At 37.0% G+C, this 22,688-nt stretch overlaps 1 protein-coding gene across 1 annotated transcript in view; it reads right to left on the bottom strand.

Annotated features, from left to right (window-relative positions):
- Positions 1-22,688, bottom strand: part of COL4A5 (collagen type IV alpha 5 chain) — a 254,556-nt gene that overhangs the window by 122,787 nt on the left and 109,081 nt on the right. Inside the window, exons 2-3 of the mRNA XM_005910838.2 lie at positions 16,913-16,972; positions 2,741-2,830 (exon numbers count right to left, since the gene is read on the bottom strand). Coding sequence (XP_005910900.1) covers positions 2,741-2,830; positions 16,913-16,972 — 150 coding nt within the window. The remainder of the gene's footprint in view (positions 1-2,740; positions 2,831-16,912; positions 16,973-22,688) is intronic.

Below are 22,688 nucleotides of genomic sequence, written 5' to 3'. Positions count from 1 at the left end.
ATGATATAGGAGAGACTGCCCACACAGAAGTCAATGGGGAAAAGTATTACCAACTGACAGGATGGCAGCATCTTTGGATCTACACGCTCAAAGAGAGAGGGTGCATGTATCTACCCTCTCTTCTTTCTCTCTCATAGAAAAGCCTACGTGACTTCCTCCTCACTAGATTCATTGATACATTTGTCTCAGATAGTGACCACTCAATTTGACAAACTGGTAGACATGTCACCCATCACCCAACCCTGCAGATAAATGTCTGCTGTGTCCCTGAATACAACAAATGGGTATTTCTCTAAACATGGAAATTCTTAGTACCTCAGATATCCCAACCTTGTTACACTGATGTGTTGCCACAGTTGGACTCTGATGCTACAGAAATAAAACACCTCTTCAGATGTCAACTTTTTCCTAAGCTGGGATTAACTGAGGCATCTGGGAAAAGGGATATGGAATTTGCCACTGGAGCTATTTTGACATCAGTAGTGGTGGCCTTCTCCCCCATACATTCCTCTACCTTATACAATTTTGCAATTCCACTCAAGGACTCTACCCGCCAGGAGGGACTTCTGGCTGTTTGGTTCCTGATTATCAATGACTTTTACCCTCCCATCACTGTGTGCACCCCACCTTGGGATATTTCTTTTGTAAAAGTCAGGCCTTTGACTTTCTGACCAATGTGCATAGTGGAGGCATGGACAAGAGACTTCTAAATATTCAAAACAGCCTCTCCCACTGAGCACATCACAGTAAAACAGAGTAACAGTGGAACTCAAGGTAGATTGTGGTTACTCAAGAGAATAGTCTACTCATGTTTATGTTCCTGGCAACTTTTCCCACTGTCAGGGCCATTCATTAGGAAAAGTTGTGTGCAACGTGTCCTTGAAAGTGAAGTGAAAGTGAAAGTTGCTCAGTTGTGTCTGACTCTTTGCGACCCCATAGACTATACAGTCCATGGAATTCTTGGCCAGAATACTGGAGTGGGTAACTGTTTCCTTCTCCAGGGTGTCTTCCCAATCCAGGGATCAAACCAAGGTCTCCCACATGCTAGTGGACTCTTTACCAGCTGAGCCACCAGGGAAGCCCAAGAATACTGGAGTGGGTAGCCTATTCCTTCTCCATGGGATCTTCCCGACCCAGGAATCGAACTGGGGTCTCTTGCATTGCAGGCGGATTCTTTACCAGCTGAGTTACCAGGGAAGCCCCAACTTGTCCTTGACCTCTCCTAAAGTCATTAATGATACCATTTCAGCTTTGGAAGCACAACAGACCAGCCTCACCAACCTGGCCTGAATAGTACTGGATTAACAGCCTAGTCTTCAACTTCCTGCTGGCCAACAAAGGAATGGTCTTGCTATTGCCAGAACTTCATGATGTACCTACATCACTAAAACTGGCAAGGTAGAGCAGTCTATCACTAAACTTAAGAAAAAAGTCTTCTGGCTCTCTAAATTTGATCAGATGGGCTGTGGGCCATCTATTCCTGGTTTGATAACTGTCTGAGCCACCAGGGAATCCCAATGGTTGGGGCTGATGGTTAGACTCACTCCTCCAGGCAGGCCTGATCATCCTACTTGGAGTAATTTTGATCATGACCATGATCCACTGTAGCCTCATACTAATTATATTGTGACATAACTCCTCAAAGTCCGACCCATCCAAGTCCATGTTGGAGTGACCTATGTTTCTCATTTGGGTCTTAAAAAATCAAGAGATGAAATTGAGGAGTCTGGCTCCTGGCTAAAGACCTACGTGTGATTTTTCAGACCCAACAACAGGCAGTTACAAAGACCTCATGGTAAACCTCATATAGAAAAGCTGCCCATCCCATGCCAGAAAGCCTCATATAGGAAAGCGGCCCATCCCATGCCAGAAAGCCTCATATAGGAAAGCGGCCCATTCCATGCCAGAAAGCCTCATATAGGAAAGTGGCCCATCCCATGCCAGAAAGCCTCATATAGGAAAGTGGCCCATCCCACACCAGAATTAGTGCACAGCCAATGCATGTCAGTCTCTGAAGGGAGTTGTAGTTAAGGTATCAGTCCTCCTGGCTGGTCATGCTCTTATTCACATCTGCATTGAAAGACCTCTTTATATGGAGGCTTGGTGAAGACCTCTTTATTGAGTGCAGGATGGGGACCTTGACATTTGTTTCTGTTCTCTGTACTTTTCCACTCTTAGCTCTTCCCTCTCTCCCTGCATCCATCCAGCCCTCTGGTATACTAAAAAACAGCAGTTTTTTCCCTCCAAGCTTCCGGAGCAATGAAACAATTCCCCATGCTGAAGCATTTGACCCTCACTGGCACTTTTCCATGAGGAATAATGGAACAGTGGGGAAATCCACACTTTCTCTGTTTATGTTTTGCTTATCACACTGTCACAGTAAGTGACTAAAGGCTTGACTGTTACTTTCCTTTTGGCTTGTTGTCTTAACCAGTACTCTGACACCTGGCAGTTCAGCTCTCTCCAGTTCAGCTGAGCTCCTGACAGGACTTAATTTTTGTTCAGGATCCCAATAACCACACACCATTAACAGTATCTTCCAAAAGCATTTGAATACAGCAGTAATATTTAGCCTTTTACAAAAACCAACAATGAAGTATAAATTCTTGGCCATTCTAATGTTTTATTTAAATATTAGTTTTTGGCTGTAATTCAGTAAGTTTTTAATTCATCTGACACTTATTCCATATTAAGATGGCTTCATTTCTTTGGTATTACTGACTGGCAACTTGGCACGTACCTTTTGTCCCCGAGGCCCTGGGGGCCCTTCTGGACCTGGAAATCCAGGCAAACCTGGGTGGCCTTCCAAACCTGGAAATCCTCTCTCCCCCTGCAATTGAATAAGAAAGAAAGATAAGGTCACTTGTCAATTTTCAAGCAGAAGCATGGATGAGATTCAAAAACATCAAATGACTAGAGAAGATTAATTTATTTATGCTAAATTCAGAGTATCTACTAACATGGAGAAAATAGTATGATATGAGTAGAAAAACACAAACCACTCTAATATCTTATTAGATATATCTAATATTGTATTTGGTAATGTAATCTCTTGCTTTCTCATAAAATTTAAAGGCTTATCAGAGATGAAATAAAGTTGAAACATACTGACATGAAGAATTTAACAGGGAAGATGGCAATAAATTCAGGAAACTAGGTCTGAAGGGGTTACAATGAAATAAGTATGGTACACAGATGAAGAAGGCTAAAAGAACATCAGAGAAGATTTCAGGTTTGTAGTAGAGCACAGAATTGTAGGATTATTAATAATGGAAATTAATTAACTGGTCAGTGACAAGTTAGCTAGAAAAGGGCTTGATAATATCAAGATCTTTATATATTTAATTGTAAAATTAAATAAAAAAAGGAATCCATGTTTGTTCTGGAAAAAAAGAAAAAAATCACCACTAATTATGACTCAAGTCCCAGTTCTGACCATGCACTTATCAACACCAGCACAGGAGGGCTGCCTACCTACTAGTGAGGATCCACCACATCTTATCAGCATCTATCAACAAAGGTTGCCTGATGTGTAAATCTCTACAACCAGACAGGTAGGGGCTACAGAGCCACCGTGTGTACTAACATACCATTAGACATATTAGAGTTAGTTAACTTGCATACAGTCAATTATGCTGAGTGTGAACCCCAACATCTCCAGGGGGTCCAATCACAGACAGCAAATTCACCACTATTACATTTAAGAACCCCAAGGGCTCATAGTTCCAAGGCATGAGCTTTCAACTGCTTGGCTGTACGCAGTTCTCTACTTTTCTAAGGCTTGAAGGTTGAGTCTCTGGCCAAAGGCTCTGGACCTTTTTCTGTAAACCCCTCTCCCCAGATTCTATCCACAGTGACAGCCTAGGCAGCACGTGAGAAAGACGAAGCATCTATATCTACAAGGCAACTGACTAATGGCCCATAAGAGGCATATACCCCTGGAGGTTAAGGGACAACAGACTTTCATTCACAATCCCAGTGGGCATGTGTATCTGTGTGTGTGTGTGTGTGTGTGTGTGTGTGTGTTAAGTACTAAGTTTAGCCTGGATAGCTTAGATAATCTTGTACTGAATACTTTCTTTTTATGTTGAATCATACTATAATAAATATAAGAACTTTGAAAAGGCTACTTCTGGTCAGTTTTCACTTATTACTTCAAAACCAATGAAGCAAATGTTACCCAATTAATGTTAGGTCTCAACATTCCTGTAGCATTGACAATAATTATCATTATTGACATATTACTGTATTTTCTATTTTCAATAAATATATCTCTCTGTTGTTTTAATTACTCATAGGATTGTGATAATTTAGCATCCAAAGGGCTTCCCTGGTGGCTTAGATGGTAAAGAATCTGTCTGCAATGTGGGAGACCCAGGTTCGATCCCTGGGTTGGGAAGATGCCCTGGAGAAGGAAATGGCAACCCACTCCAGTATTCTTGCCTGGAGAAGTCCATGGACAGAAGAACCTTGTGGGCTACAGTCCATGGGGTCGCAAAGAGTCAGACACGACTGAGCGACAAACATACATACACATACACACACAGAATCTCAACTCCACTATTTTGAAGAAAACAGAACAAGAAAAGAGAAATAGAAGATTAAAAATTTTTAGACTTGGATTGCCTCAGTTCACTACATAGCCCATTTCTAGCAGAGCTGGTAACAGAAATCTAATCAAAAGTGCCAGTCAGAAAGGAAGCTAGAATGAAATAAAATAATCTAGTTGGAATAGATTTCCATAAGTGGAAAACACAGCTATGTTTTAGGATCTCTGCTGATATTTAGAGCATATCTCTGCCAAAACTTGAGGCTAATGCTTGAAGAGAGCTATATAGTTTCAGAAGCCAAATTGCTACTGAGCTACAGATAATAGAGGAATAAACTAGAAACTGAAAGTAGAGAGTGCTAAAAAGCTTAACTACACTTGTATTAATAAAAATCATATACCTATACCAGATTCCTATCCTGAAATTTCCTCACACAATAGTCAAATAATGTTGTAGTCCTATCTAGCTGACAGAGCAGTATCATCCCAAGAAAGACAGAATGGCAGCTACTGGAGGAAAGTAGCAGAAAAATTGCAATAGCAACCCCCAGTCTTCAAAAGGTAGAAAGGTTCCTGCAGTAGAAACTATAAAAGGCTTCCATGAGGAGAGGGTGCAAGAGGGTCCTCTAACCTAATTCCTAATACAGGAAGTAGGGAAGGCTGACATTTGTTGCATGCCTACCCTTTCTACTGGTTGTCAGGCAATTATTTAATCCTTATAGCTACCTAGATTTTACTGTAATCTGCTAATACCACTCACTAACATAGAAAATGATGTGGTGCACCTATTTCTGAAGGTTAAACTTAAACCTGGTTTGTGCTGTCTGCCCACATTTGGATAAAAAATATTATTCTAATTTTTCTTTGTGGAATAATAGTCTTCTCTCTCTGCCTGTCCTTTAAATATTGGTATTACATTGAATGCCCTTTTTTGACCCTTTCTCTGGGATATCTCAAATATCAACATATTTTTTCCTAAAAGCTGGGTTCACAGGGCCAAATGTCTTAAACATCTCTTGAATATCACACAGGCACCTAACACTCAACAATAACAATAGCAAATGCGTATTGAACGCTTTCTATGTGCCAGAGTTCATTCTTAATTCTTTCCATGTTTCATCTTATTTAATCATCCCAATGACAATATTAGGTAAATACTATTATTATTTTCACTTTATAGATGAAGAATTAAAGCAAAGAGAAGTTGAATAATTTTCTCAAAAGCAAATTTAACATAAAGAACATTGAAATCATTATCTTTCAGCCATCTTATTTATTTCAGGAAATAACACAATCCAGCTACCTTGGCCAGAAATTTATAATAATCTCAATTCCATTCTCTCCATTTTCCCTTCATCTAACCAATTATGCTATGTTCATCATTGTATTCTTAGTGCCCAACAGAACAAATATGCAGTAAATATTCATTCAATGAATGAACTTCCTTCAGTTCAGTTCAGTTGCTCAGTCGTGTCCAACTCTTTGTGACCCCATGGACTGAGCACGCCAGGCCCCCGTGTCCATCGCCAACTCCTGGAGTTTACTCAAACTCATTTATGGCACATGCTTTCCTCAAAGATTCAGAAAAAAATAAGAGCTAGGATTAGGGGAAATTATACATAAGATGACTTTTATTTGCAATAAAGCTGGCTTACATACAAGCTAGAATTTAAGAGAAGGATAATAAACTAATTTCAGTTCAGTTCAGTCACTCAGTTGTGTCCGACTCTTTGCGACCCCATGGACTGAAGCATGCCAGGCCTCCCTGTCCATCACCAGCTCCAGGAGTCTACTCAAACTCATGTCCATTGAGTTAGTGAGGCCATCCAAGCAGCTCATCCTCTGTCGTCCCCTTCTCCTCCCACCTTCAATCTTTCCCAGCATCAGAATCTTTTCAAATGAGTCAGCTCTTCGCATCAGGTGGCCAAAGTATTGGAGTTTCAGCTTCAACATTAGTCCTTCCAATGAATATTCAGGACTAATCTCCTTTAGGATGGACTGGTTGGACCTCCTTGCAGTCCAAGGGACTCTCAAGAGTCTTCTCCAACACCACAGTTCCAAAGCATCAATTCTTCAGCGCTCAGCTTTCTTTATAGTCCATCTCTCACATCCATACATGACTACTGGAAAAACCATAAACTTGACTAGACAGACCTTTGTTGGCAAAGTAATGTCTCTGCTTTCTAATATGCTGTCTAGGTTGGTCACAACTTTCCTTCCATGGAGTAAGCGTCTTTTAATTTTGAAGTAGGACCTACTTTGTGAGTAAGACGTACACATAAAAATGTTATAGGAAGGGCACTTTATAATCACAAGAAGAAAGTTATGTGATCATGGAAATAAAAAATAAATTCTAAGAATAGTTTCTTGGGGCTTCCCTGGTGGTACAGTGGTTCAGAATCCACCTTGCAATCATGGGACACCAGATTGATCCCTGGTGCAGGAGGATTCCACATGCCATGGAGCAACTAAGCCTGTGTGCCACAACTACTGAGTTTGCACTCTAGAGCCTGCGAGCTGCAACTACTGAAGCCCACAAACCCTAGAGCCCACAGTCCACAACATGTGAAGCCACCACAATGAGCAGGTCCCGCACTGCAACTAGAGAGTAGCCGTCATTCACTGCAATTAGAGAAAGTCTGAGTGTAAAAATGAAGACCCAGCACAGCCAAATGTAAAAATAAATACAAAATTTAAAAGAAAAAAACAGTTTCTCAAAACAGGTACACAATTAACAGGAAAAATATTGGATTTCTGAGGATAGGAAAAATAAAAATTAGGACAAACTGTCACAATGACAATTATAATTAAAATTATTTGAAGATTATACTATTGTAAAAAGTAAAAATTATATAAACCTATGGACAAAGCAATACCCTTAACAGACAAATGGCAACAATGATTTAATTAGGTAATGCAATTATAATGGTTTTATAATTATATAAATTATGGGCAACTGTGTCTTCTTTTGTTTAATTTCTATTGTCTTTGTAATTATATAGCATAAAGAAATATTTGAAGTAATTACAACAAGAACATGGATCTTTAGGAACTGTCAAAATGGAAATAATCTAGGTCAGAAGATCTCAAATTTTAGCTTGCATCAGAACCACTTGGACAGCTTGTTGAAACAAGGTTACCTGGTCCTGCCTCAGAATTAGATTCAGTAGGTCTGCTATGGAGCCTAAGAATCTGCATTTCTAACAAGCTCCCAGTAAATGCTGATGCAACTGGTAGAGGGGCACACTTTATTTAGATAATATTTGACTATGACATGAATTTTGGGATGTCAATTGATTGATTTCTTGTTCTCATTAGCAGTCTGGTGAATTTTGTTTTTAGCAGTAACACATTCCTTTGGCAGAATGTACATGCTTCTGTGTTAAACTTATTTTTTAAAAGCAGTTTTATTGAAGTAAAATTAATATACAATAAATTTCACTTAAAGTACACAATTTGAAAATTTTTGTCATATATGTGACAACCAAAATAATGAACATATCTATCACTCATAAAAATTTCCTTGTCTTTTCAACAAATGGTCCTAGAAAAACTGGACATTCCCAGAAAAAAAAATTCTAGACACAGACCTTACACCTTCATAAAAATAACTCAAAATGGATCAGAGACTTAAATGCAAAACATAAAACTCCTAGAAAATAACATGGGAGAAAACCTAGGTGACCTTGGATGTGGTGGTGACATTTTAGATGCCACAACAAGGGCACAATCCACAAAAGAAACAATTGATAAACTGGACTTCAAGAAAATGAAAAGCTTCTGCTCTGCAGGAAACAATGTCAAGAGAATGAGAAGACAAATCACAGACTGGGAAAAATATTTTCAAAAGATACATCTAATAAAGGACTGTTATCCAAGTAGACAAAGAATTCTTAAAAACTCAACAATAAGAAAACAACCTGATTTAAAAATGGGTCAAAGACTCTATGGGGCTCCCCTGGTGGCTCAGACTGTAAAGAATCGCTCTGCAGTACAGGACACCCCGGATAGATCCTTGGGTCAGGAAGATCCCCTGGAAAAGGGAATGGCTACCCACTCCAGTATCCTTGCCTGGAGAATTCCATGGTCAGAGGAGCCTGGAGGGTTACAGTCAATGGGATCGCAAAGAGACACAACTAAGAGACAGAGACTCACTCACAAAAACTTTAACTGATACCTCACTGAAAAAGATATACAGATGGCAAGTAAGCATATGAAAAAAATGCTCCACATCATATGTCATCAGGGAAATGGAAATTAAAAAGTAACAATGAGATACCTTTACACACCCATTAAATTGGCCAAAATCCAGGGTATTGACAATACCAAATGCTGACAAGGATATGAAGCAACAGGAACTCTCATTCATTACTGGTGGAATGCAAAATGGTGCAGCCACTTTGGAAGACACTTTGGCAGTTTCTTACAAAACTAAACATACTTTTATCATATGATCTAGCAATCGTGTTCCTTGGTATTAACCCACAGGAGTTGAAAATTTATTTCCACACAAAAACCTGCATTGAATGTTTATAGCAGTTTTATTCATAATTGCCAAACCTGGAAGCAACCAAGATGTTTTTCAGTAGGTGAACAGATAAAATGTGGTGCATTCAGACAAAGGAATATTATTAATATCAGTCCAGAAAGAAACAAGCTATCACACCATGAAAAGACATGAAGGAAATTTAAATGCATATCATTAATTGAAAGGAGCTTATCTGAAAAGGCTGCATACCATGTAATTCTAACTATATGACATTCTGGAAAAGGTAAAATTATACCAACAGTAAAAATATCAGTGGTTGCCAGTGGGTGTAGGTTGGGGAGATCAATAGAGGGAGCAGAGTTTTTTTTTAGGTCAGTGAAAATACTCTGTATGATAATTTAATATGGATGCCTGTCATTATACATTTTTCCAAACACACAGAATGTATAACACCAAGAGTAAACGCTAAGGTAAAATTTAAATTTGGGGTGATAATGACATATCAATGTAGGTTCATCAACTGTAACAAATGTGCCACTATGGTATAGCTGGGGAGGCTATGCATGTGTGGGGGCAGGGCACATACGCGAAATCTGTATCTCTTTTGATTTTTCTGTGAGCCTAAAACTGCACCAAAAAATAAAATCTTTTTAAAATAACAATATTAAATGAAATATTATAAATATTGAAAAAATTTCCTTGTCCCCCTTTATGTCTTCCTCCTGCCTCTCCTCATAACCCCAGGCAATAACTGATTTGCTTTCCATCACCAGAGATTAATTTGCATTTTTCAAAGTTTTTTATTAATGGAATTATACAGAATATACATTTTGTCTAACTTTTCACTCAGCATAATTATTTTGTGATTCAGAAGTGTGTCAATAGTTCATTCCTTTCTATTGCTGAGTAGCATTCCATTGTATGTATATATATATATCACCCTTGAACAACATGAGGGTCAGGAGTGCCAACCCCTGTGTGGTTAAAAATCTGAGTATAATTTTACAGCTGGTGCTCCAAATCTTCAGTTCTGTAACTATGGATTCTAATCAGCTACAGACTGTATACTACTGTAGTATGTATTTATTGAAATAAATCTGAATATACATAGACCCATGAAGTTAAAATCCATGTTGTTCAAGGATCAGCTCTACTACAATTTGCTAAGATTCATTCACCTGTTAAAAGGCAGTTGAGTTGATTCCTGTTTCTGGCTATTACAAATAGAGCTACCATGACATCATGTACAAGGATGATATAGACACATGCTTTCATTTCTCATGGGTAAATGCCTAGGAATAGAGGGGGTCATATGACAGGTTTATGTTAACCTGTTTAAGAAACTGCCAAACTATTTTCCAAAGTATTTGCTTCATTCTAGATCAGAGAAGGCAATGGCACCACACTCCAGTACTCTTGCTGGGAAATCCCATGGACAGAGGAACCTGGTAGGCTACAGTCCATGGGGCTGCTAAGAGTCAGACACGACTGAGTGACTTCACTTTCACTTTTCACTTTCATGCATTGGAGAAGGAAATGGCAACCCACTCCAGTGTTCTTGTCTGGAGAATCCCAGGGACAGGAGAGCCTGGTGGGCTTCTGTCTATGGGGTTGCACAGATTCAGACACGACTGACACGACTTAGCAGCAGTAGCAGCAGCAGCAGATCTCTACCAGCAATCTGTGATAATTTCAGTTGCTCCACACATTGATCTGTATTTGGTATGGTTATGTTCTAATATTTACACATTCTTATAGGTTTATAGTAGTATCTCCTCATAGATTTATTATACACTTCCCTAATTATTAATATTGAGTAACTTTTCATGTGTTTACTATATGATGCCATCATCTATTCTTTTGGGAAGTGTCTTCAAAGCTTTTGCCAACTTGTTTTTAATTTAATTTTACTTGGGGATGTTTATTATTTAGTTTTGAGATTTCTTTATATATTTTGGTTCCAAGATTCTTATCAGATAGGTAATTCATTAATATTTCTTCCTAGTCTGTGAACTGTCTTTTCATTCTCTTAGTATCTTCAGAAAAGAATACATTCTTGGGCTTCCCTGGTGGCTTAGTGGTAAAGAATCCACCTGCCAATGCAGGAGACACGGGTTCGATCCCTGATCCAGAAAGATCCCACATGTTGCGAAGCAACTAAGCTCATGCCCCACAACTATTGAGTCTGTGCTCTAGGGCCTGGGAACCCAACTACTGAAGCCTGTACACCCTAGAGCCCATGCTCGGCACCAAGAAAAGCCATTGCAATGAGAAGCCCATGCATACAACTGGAGTGTAGTCCCTGCTCACCACAACTAGAGAAAGCCCGTGCAGCAATAAAGACCCAGCACAACCAAAAATAAATAAATAAACTTATTTTTTTTTAAAAAATACATTCTTTATTTTGATGAAATACAATTTATCAGTCTTTCTTTTACAGATCATGTTTTTATTGTCATATCTAAGAAATATCTACCTAATCGAAGGTCACAAGGATTTTTTCCTGTGTTTTCTTCTGAAAGATTTGTAGACTTAGGTTTTATAGATTAAGGCTTTATATTTAGGTCTATGACCCATTTTGAATTAATTTTTGCATATAGGGCAAGCAGTGAGTCAAAGTTCATTTTTGTAAATATGCATATCCAGTTCTTCCAGTACCCTTTGTTGTAAATACCATCTTTTCGCCACTGAATTGTTTTTGCACTTTTGTCAATAAATCAATTTATCATGCACCTATGGTCTAGTTACGGACCCTATTGTGTTCCATTCATCTATATGTCTATCTTTTTTGCTATTAGTACACTATCATGTTTACTGTAGTTTTATTCTAAGTCTTCGAATTGTGTAATATAGATATTTTAGCTTCATTCTTTTAAAAAGCTACGTTAGCATTTACACCTGATTTTATTTAGTTTTTTAAAATATTTATTTATACTGTTGTGTTGGGTCTTAGTTTTGACATGTGGGATCTTTCATTGCAGCCCACAGACTCTAGTTGTGGTGTGTGGGCTTAGTTGCTCTGTAGCAGGTAAGAACTTAGTTCCCTGACCAAGGATCAAACCTGAGTACTCTGCATTGCAAGGCAGATTCTTAACCACTGTACCACAGGGAAGTCCCTACGCCTGAATTTTGTGTGTACTAAGTAGCTTCAGTCGAGTCCAACTCTTTGTAACCTTATGGACTGTAGCCCGCCAGGCTCCTCTGTCCATGGGATTCCCCAAGCAAGAATACTGGAATGGGTTGCCATGCCCTCCTTCAGGGGATCTTCCCCATCCAGGGATCTAACCCAGGTCTCCCACATTGCAGGCAGATTCTTTAATGTCTGAGCCACCAGGGAAGCCCACACTGGAATTTTAGAATCAGCTTAATTTCTACAAGAAAAGTAAGAAGGTCTATTAATCTGTATATAAATTTGGAGAGAATTGGCATCTTAGTAATGTTGAGCACTTTAATACCTAAACATGATATATATCTATGTTAATTCAGGTATTCATTTCTCTCAACAATATTTTTGTAGTTTTCAATGCACTGGACTTACACATTTTTGTCTGACTTGCTCCCATGTATTTCAAATTTCTGGTGATCTTGCAAAAGGCATTTTTATAACTCCTATTTCCAAATTTTCATTGTTCAATATATACATATAAATGATCTTTATTGATCTTATCATGTTTGTTTATTCTGATCTTTCTACACTCACAAAGTTTATAAGCATTTTAGTATTGTTCATCTACAAAAAAAGAGAGTTTTATTCTTCCATTCTAGTATGGATGCTTTTCCTTTTCTAGTCTTACTGCACTGGCAATGTTGAATAGAAATAGCGAGAGCAGACATGTTCCTATCTTAGAAGAAAGGGATGTAGTCTTTCTCCATTGAATATAATTTTGGCTATAGGGGTTTGGTAGATGCTCCTTAAGATTAAGGAAATCCATTCTATTTCTAGTTTGCTGAGATTATCAGAAATTGATGATGAATTTTGGTAAGTGCTTTATTTGTATCTATTGAGATAATTATATGGTGGGCTTATTTATGTTTAAAATTTTTATTTAGTTTTTTAACATGGTGAATTATAATTTTTGATTTTCAAATATTAAACCTACCATGCATTACTTGCATAAACCCCACTTGGTAAGGACATATTATCTGCTTTATACACCACTGGATCTGATTTGCTAAAATTTTGTTCTTCATTTCTTCAGCTCTATTAATGAGCTATAGTTTAATGATTTTTAACTTTTGTCTTTGGTTTGGTTTTAGGGCGTATTTGTTTCATAAAATTAGTTGGACATCAGTCCTTATCCCTCCACTGTCTGAGTTTATGAAAGACTGATATTGTTTCTTACATAAATGCTTCATATAATTCCTCAGTGAAAACTTCTGCACTAGAATTTTTATGTGAGTGTGGGAAGGGTTTGATAATTAAATTTCCTTAGTAGATATAGAGCTATTCATATTTTGTTTCATTTAATTACTTAGTTGGTTAGTGTTAGGTAATGTGTGTTTCTCAAGTTATTTGTCCATCTTTCTTCAGTCTACTTCATTCTGCTGTTAAAAGCCCATCTGGTAAATGGTTCTTTCTCATATTTTGCTTTCCTTGCTTTCTTTTTACACAATTTCCAGTGCTCTGTTATGATTCTCTATCTGTTCACTTATTATTAGCAGAGTTCCCTTTAAACCAACAAATATATTTATCCTATCTGCTTTAAATTACTCTCCATTTTTAATTATTTAATTTCACTGTCAGTCATTGATTCATAGGTTTATACTATTTAATCATCAGCAACAATTGCACTCATCTCACATGCTAGTAATGCTCAAAATTCTTCAAGCCAGGCTTCAGCAATACATGAACTGTGAACTTCCAGATGTTCAAGCTAGTTTCAGAAAAGGCAGAGGAACCAGAGATCAAATTGCCAACATCCACTGGATCATCGAAAAAGCAAGAGAGTTCCAGAAAAACATCTACTTCTGCTTTATTGACTATGCCTAAGCCTTTGACTGTGTGGATCACAATCAACTGTGGAAAATTCTGAAAGAGATGGGAATACCAGACCACCTGACCTGCCTCTTGAGAAATCTGTATGCAGGTCTTAGAACTGGACATGGAACAACAGACTGGTTCCAAATAGGGAAAGGAACACATCAAGGCTGTGTACTGTCACCCTGCTTATTTAACTTCTATGCAGAGTACATCATAAGAAACGCTGGGCTGGAAGAAGTACAAGCTGGAATCAAGATTGCTGGGAGAAATATCAAGAACCTCGGATATGCAGATGACACCACCCTTACGGCAGAAAGTGAAGAGGAACTTAAGAGCCTCTTGATGAAAGTGAAAGAGGAGAATGAAAAAGTTGGCTTAAAGCTTAACATTCAGAAACAAAGATCATGCCATCTGATCTCATCACTTCATGGGAAATAATGGGGAAACAGTGGAAACAGTGTCAGACTTTATTTTTGGGGGCTCAAAAATCACTACAGATGGTGACTGCAGCCATAAAATTAAAAGACGCTTACTACTTGGAAGGAAAGTTATGACCAACCTAGACAGCATATTGAAAAGCAGAGACATTACTTTGCCAACAAAGGTCCGTCTAGTCAAGGCTATGGTTTTTCCAGTGGTTATGTATGGATGTGAGAGTTGGACTGTGAAGAAAGCTGAGCACCAAAGAATTGATGCTTTTGAAACGTGGTGTTGGAGAAGACTCTTGAGAGTCCTTTGGAATGCACGGAGATCCAACCAGTCCATTCTGAAGGAAATCAGCCCTGGGATTTCTTTGGAAGGAATGATGCTATAGCTGAAACTCCAGTACTTTGGCTACCTCATGCGAAGAGTTGACTCATTAGAAAAGACTCTGATGCTGGGAGGGATTGGGGGCAGTAGGAGAAGGGGATGACAGAGGATGAGATGGCTGGATGGCATCACCGACTCAATGGATGTGAGTTTGAGTGAACTCCAGGAGTTGGTGATGGACAGGGAGGCCTGGCGTGCTGCGATTCATGGGGTCGCAAAGAGTTGGACATGACTGAGCGACTGTACTGAACTGAATACTTACTTTGTAATCAGTTGTCTAAAAATTCTAACATCTGTGTCATTGCAGAGTTAGTTTTCATTTATTGGTCTTTTTCTTGACTATGGGTCACTTTTACTTGTTACTTCACAGATCTTGCTGTGTTAGTGTCTAGCAAGTTTTAATTGCATACTGGACATTGTACTTAATATGTACACACATCCTGGATTCTTTTATATTGTCTGAAAAGTACTGAATATTTGTTTTAGGAAATAGCTAACTCGGCTGAATTAACACTTAAAACTCCATTTTCCTTTCAATGGACAGCAGTTAAATCTGTGTTGCCTTATTGAGGCCTTTAAGCGTTCCTTTCTGCTGGGTTGAATGAATCCTCCTGTATACATATAAAGTTCAAGGTTCAACCAAGTATTTTGGTGACATTTGCAAGCAGATATTTGGGCTCTCCATTCTGTAACTCTCTCCATTCCAGCATATCTCCCATCATTTTATAGCCATTCTGGCATCCTCAATTCTGTCCTTGACTTCTCAAGCCACTAGGACTGTGGTTTTCTGTCTGCCATCTTACCATCCGTTGCCATGCAGACTGAAAGGTATACCCAGGATAAAAAGGTACATAAGTGCAAACATGCCCACTGTACTTCCCTTCTTTAAGAGGCAGAATTTGCTCTACTGTTTTCCTACTTTGGTCACTCTCCTATGCTATTAAATAGTTGTTATATTTTGTCCAGAATGTTCACTTCTTAAGAGTTAATCTGATAAAAGGCATTCCACTAATGTCAGAATGAATCCCTCTTGGTCTTTTTACCACTACAGAAATTACCTTTACCATAAAACTACTCCCCTCAAACTAATGTTACTCAAATAATGGTTCTGTATAACACTCTTCAATTATTATTAATAGGTGTTCTGTTGGAAGGAACATGGGTTAAATAAATAACTTTGCAAAACAAATAGGTTTCTTTACTCCAGGACTTTTAAACCCCTTTAATATGCTAGTGTACCTTCTATATGCCTAAACGGAATATGCTCAAGATACTGTCCTGAACTTTTTCTTATATAATTAGTAACATTCAGTTATTCATTCAAAAATATTGAGTCCCAAAGAATGAAGACTAGAGTATGATCACCTTCCCCCAGTACAATTCTTTGTAAGGTACTATCCCTTTTTAAACACATCTAATTTCAGTGTCAGTCACTGATTCATAGTAGCTAGATTTGTGCTATTTAATCATCACTAATACTTTGTAATCATCATATCTACACAGTAAGGACGCTGTTATGAGAAAAGTAAGATGAAAGTAGAGATGCAGCAATCATTAACTTACATGGACTAGATAAAAATACATGAAATTGCCTTGTGTCTAGCATAGATTAGTAGCCTGATAAATATTTTGTTCCTTAATGTTGTTTTTACTTTCTTTTGCCTATTAAGTCAGTGATTACAAGATGCATCAGAGATTGGCAGACTATAGTTATCAGGCCAAATGCAGTCAGAAGCCCATTTTGTATAGTCCTAAAAGCTAAAAATCTTTTTAACACTACTAAAGGACTATTTTTTAAAAAGGAGAAAAACATGTGACAGAGACCTTATGTAGCTCAAAAAGCCTAAAACATTTGCTATCTGGCTCTTTACAGAAAGTGTTTGCTGACTTCTGAGATATAGCCTAATCCCTATAGTAATCTAAAATAAGAAGCATAGTAAAATTCATTTTACTTAATTATATTTATCTATTTATTTTATTATATTCATTTTAATTATATGCTGGGGTGGAAGTCCTATTTTTTTAATTAAAATCAGTATTTTATTGGTTTTCTAAATTTTTGAAGGATTAACTCATATCTTACCTTTTCTCCTTTTATACCACTACAGTCACACTTTGATCCTGGAGAACACCCATAGCAAGCCTATAAGGAAGAGAAAGAGGGAGGAAAATCATTAAATATGAACCTAAAAACCAGACTCTGACTTATGGCTCAGATGAATTCAACAATCCAAACTTTTAAAACAACTACCATAAAAATATCTAAAAGGATAAATACTAAACTATAGACAATGTTTATCTCTGAGGAATCATCCATCTTTTATTGTATACATTTCTGTTTGAACTCTTTAAAATGAGAAAATACAATACTTATAAAGTGAAAAATGTCTTTTTATAAATGAAAAAAATCCATACAACTTCCCTTTAATATGATTTTCAGCTCTAAGGAACTCCTTTTTTTCTCCTAACATCACTTGTAAGAAATTACCTCTCAATCTATGTTAGCAAAGTCTTTGGCAACTTGCCAAAGATGACTGCCACTTAAAGTCCCTTGCTTTTCAGCATTCATCAGCAATCAGGGGCATGAAATATATGCTACCTTTTACCACCTTTCTTTCCATTGTTTCCACTCTTTCATCACTAGTAGCTTAGTCTCTAATACCTCCAAGCTTTACTTCAGATGCTGTTCCCAGAGCCTAGGTGTCTTAAACAGCCACTACTAACAAGCTCATTCTCTCATACTAGGAACTGAAGTACTGGAGCCAGAAAAATATCCTTCTCCAAAATAAGAACCTTAGGACAAGAAGACAACAGATGATGTCTGCCATCCCGATCTATCCTTTACTCTTGCATGAAGTTGAACTGCTTAGAAAAACAAATAGTAATTAGTTTAACATATGTAGATAGTTCACCATTTATGTAAAATAAGGGGTTGTGCTCCTCATCAAATAAAAGAAATTTTTATGTGATATAAATACATAAATGTTTATAATGTTCAGCCTTGGGAGGCTATGATTTAAAATGTACTGTAACCTCCTTCCCAACATTCCACGCTTTCCTTTACTCCAATCATTACCATAGTACCTTCCCCAATTCTTATCAAAGTACTAACCTTGTCCTTCTATTTAAAACTCCTAACACACTCAGCCACAACTAGAAGTCACTCTCACGCCAGAACTCCTTTTCCTAATTATAACAGCAAATAATAATAGCTTGATATTGGGGGAAATCTCCCACTCACATTGCAAAAAGCTGTTTCAATAAAAGATGTGCATTTGACATTTCTAATGAAACTGTTATATGTCTATAATTATTCATAGGTGATTAAGTTATACACTCTGGCTTTAGTGTTATGTATCAACTACATTACAGGTTAAATAGACTTATTCAGACTTACTTATTCATCAAACATAAACTGAGCATTATAAGAAGTCAGAAAACATGTTAGGTGTTAATACTGAATAAGGCACAGCTCATTCAAACATATATAACTAATTCAACAAATACATATTGATCACCTGTTATGTGCCAGCCACTTGGTTATGTTAGATGCAGGCAGTGATACAAAGACAGTGTATCACTGCTCTCTAATGGGTAGGATAATCCCATACATAAATATTACATTACAATGTGTCAGGAACAGACGTTAGGATATTTAGTAGTGTTCTGTGCAAACATGAATTCTAGATTCCAAAGTAAAACTTAAAAATTTTAGAATTTATTGATTCATGAGAGTAGTTATATTCACTGAATTAGACTGTGCATATTAAGAGCATTCAATTACATGCATTAATGGAGGAGTAAAGGATAGTGATAATCAAAAATGACTGTAAATCTAAGAATTAACCTTTGACTTTGCATTATAAATGTAAATATATTTGCATAGATTTTTGGTTTTGTAAGTAAAAGATGGTGTGATATTCTATTGTCATCTATCATTAACAGTTCTTTTTATGTATTATCTGTATGTTATATATTATATATGTATATATTTATAATACTGCATGTGTGTGTGTGTGTGTGTTAGTTGCTCAGTCATGTCTGACTCTTTGTGACCCCATGGACTGTAGCCCACCAGGCTCCTTTATCCATGGAATTTCCCAGGCAAGAGTGCTGGAGTGGGTTGTCATTTCCTTTTCCAGGGGATCTTCCTGACTCAGGGATCAAACTTGGGTCTCTGGCATTGCAGGAAGATTCTTTACCATCTGAGCCACCAGGGAAGCCCATAATATTGAATATTTTCACTTATATGTGGAATCTAAAAAGTAAAACAAACTAGTATATATAGCAAAAAAGGAAATAAACTCAGATATAGAAAACAAATTAGTAGTTACCAGTGGAGGGAAAGAAGAGGGGAGAAGGGAGATAGAGATGGGGATTAAGAAGTACAAGCTATTATGTATCAACTAAATAAGCTACCAGTATATATTGAACAACACAAGGAATATAGCCAATATTTTTTAACAACTATAAATGCAGTATAAATTTTAAAATTGTGCATCACTAGGTTGTACACCTGAAACTTATATTGTAAATCAACTATAGCACAGTTAAATTTTTTTTAATTGAAGGAGTTCTACCTTTTTAAAATATAAACTAAGTTCTTGAAAATAATTCAAAGCAACAACCTAATAGGATTTCATCAATATGGAGAAGATAGTATGCAACTTGTCTTTATAATTGCATTTCTGACTTTTCAGTATCCAACAATATCCTTCAACTTGTAATAAGATTTATAAACAAACAATAAAACTTTAGTCATGCATCCCATTTTGGAAGTGATTTTATACAAAAATTTTCTAAAAATTAATAATCTTATCATTTTGCACTTCTTTATAACTTAACATGTGGTTATACTTTAGAGAGGTCACTGCTTGAAACATCTGGTGGCTACAGAAAAATCTCCTTCAATTCAATTTGAACATTTAATTTATATTCTATTTATTGCACCTAGGTGGCAATGGCACCCCACTCCAGTACTCTTGCCTGGAAAATCCCATGGACGGAGGAGCCTGGTAGGCTGCAGTCCATGGGGTCGCTAAGAGTTGAAAAGGACTGAGCGACTTCACTTTCACTTTTCACTTTCATGCATTGGAGAAGGAAATGGCAACCCACTCCAGTGTTCTTGCCTGGAGAATCCCAGGGACAGGGGAGCCTGGTGGGCTGCCGTCTCTGGGGTCGCACACAGTCGGAAACGACTCAAGCGACGCAGCAGCAGCAGGTTATGAAAATGACTCCAGTACTCAGTTCAAGAAACAAAAGGAAACTGTAATACACAAACCAACCACTAGATGCCACTTTTCTTATAGTTATAACTGTGATGCTCACAAGGAAATAGGTTCAATTTGACATCTGTTTAATGGAACAATTAATTTTTTATCAACATCTATCAATACTGATTAGGTGCTTAATAAGAACCAAGCACAATATTAGGGCTGAGTTGTACAAAAAAATTAATGAGTGCTGCCTTTAAGGAACTTCCAATCTAGTGAAACAAAACAAATCAGACCCAAACAAATGAAAAGAATACTTAATATAATGCAATAATGATATAGCATACAACAGGAAGAGAAAAAGCTCCAAGATGCAACAAATACATCCTGATGTTACCTCAGGAACTGATTCACTACGTGACTACAGATAAGTCATTCCTATACCCTAGAGTTCAGGTTTCTTGTTGGTAAAATTATAGAGATAGACAATATAATATCTTTAGGTATTTTCCAGCTTTTATAGTCTGTGATTCAGTAGGATTTACCGAGTGAAAATGAATTGTATAATCAATAATTGTTATCAAACTTAAGAGACTTTCTTTGAGCTTTGGGAGTATCCCTAATGGCTCTGCAGAAAATGTAAATAGCTACACTCCAATTTTAAAAAATGCAGTAGAAATATATCTAGAGCAAAATGGCCATGCTAAGCAATAAAATTATAATACAAATTTTTGTGAACAAAAAACAATATTAAGTACCTCAGTTTAAATGACTTCTTAAATCCATAGGGGAAAAGTACTATAGGAGTTAAGTTTAAAAAAAAAACTTTCAAAACTTTGGAAAAACTATTCTACAAAGTCACTGAAGACTGTTGAAGCAAGAAAACCAGTGCAACTATAGCAATGTTGTACACTTTTTAGTGTGGGAGAAAATAATAAAAAGTAAAAAATATTTTTTATTATCACATAATAAAACATATCATGAAGATACAATAATTAAAACAGTATGGTATTGCTCAAAGAATAGGCAGCTCAATTATCCAAAATACAAAGGCCAGATACAGATATACATACACAGACACACACACGTTTACTATATGATAAAAGTTGGAATATGAAATAGATAGGTCTTCCCTGTAGCTCAAATGGTAAAGAATCTGACTGCAATACAGGAGAACTGGGTTCAATCACTGGGTTAGGAAGATCCTCTGGAGAAGGGAATGGCAACCCACTCCAGTATTCTTACCTGGAGAATCCTATGGACAGAGGAGCCTGGTGATTCCTATGGTCTGTGGGATCACAAAGAGTTGGACACGACTGAGTGACTAACACTACTATGAAATAGATGTAAAAATAATGGGCTGTTAACCTTGATGCTGGGTAAGTATAAAAAAAAAAACAATAAATTTAGATTTCAGGGTCCTACAGTAAAAAAAATAAGATTAAAAGTATAAATAAAAGCAAACTTCTGTATGCATTAGGATCATTTATAAAACCTCACAGAAATTCAGATACTAGGACCCCATCCTAAAGATTTGGTTTCAGTAAGCTTGAGGTTGGCTATCAGAACCTAAAATTCTAATAAACATTTCTAGGTGATTTTGCTTCAGATGATCTGAGATATATACTACAAAATAATGGCACAGAGAAATAATATACCAATAATGGAGTTAGGTATCAAGACAGTTAAAAAAAAAAAAAACTTTTATGCTTGAAAAGAATGTAAAAATATCTTAAAAACCTCCAAGAGAAGCACAATAGGATTTATCAGGCCAAAATCTAAGGGGGAAAAACTCCAATAAACTGACCACAGAAAACTACTTTTGCCCCAAGGGCATTTACTAGACTTGGGGAATTTGAGATTCTTGTTTTTAGTGTAAGAGAGAACCATATACAAAATAACTCCAGAGAATTTTAAGAAAAAGATATTTTGGATCTCAACAAGAAGAACAAGGGGAAAATATCCTTGAAAAACTATAACCACAAGCTGGCCATCGTGCAGATTTGCAACTCAAGTTAGCATTTAGCTGGGTGGCCCACTAACTTCAAACTGTAAATTTTTTTAGAGTGGACTCAAACTGCTTCAACCTCCTAGAGTCTGGACAGAAATGCATATAAATCCTATGCAGAAGAGCATGTGTGTGTGCTTAGCAGTGTTCAACTCTTTGCAACCCTATGCAACATGAACTGTAGCCTGCCAGGCTCCTCTGTCCATGAAATTCTTCAGGCAAAAACACTTGAGTGCATTTTATTTCCTCCTCATGCATCTTCCTGACTCAGAGAGGCCACGTCCCCTGCATTGGCAGGCAGATTCTTTTACCACTGTGCCACCTGGGAAGCCCATAGAAGAGCATATGTTCATATTAAACTTCAGAGAATTAAAAAAAAATCCTTTTTGAGAGGAAAATAAGCACTCACATTCAAAAATCACTAAGCATACAAGGAAGCAAAATACCATAAGCAAAAATCAGGAGAAACATGTCACAACAGAAACTATTCAGCAAAGATTTCAAATATTAGAATTATAATGACTATTTTTACAATGATGAAAGATTTTTAACTTTAAGACAATAAAGGAAATCATGTAAAAAAGGTAACAGCTAAACTGAAATATAAATTCTAAAAGTAAAAACTATGATATTTAAAA

Source organism: Bos mutus, chromosome X (assembly GCF_027580195.1).
Source record: "Bos mutus isolate GX-2022 chromosome X, NWIPB_WYAK_1.1, whole genome shotgun sequence".
Lineage (NCBI taxonomy): Eukaryota > Metazoa > Chordata > Mammalia > Artiodactyla > Bovidae > Bos > Bos mutus.
The sequence above is the reverse complement of the archived record's forward strand: the minus strand, read 5'-3'. Positions and strand labels throughout refer to the sequence as shown.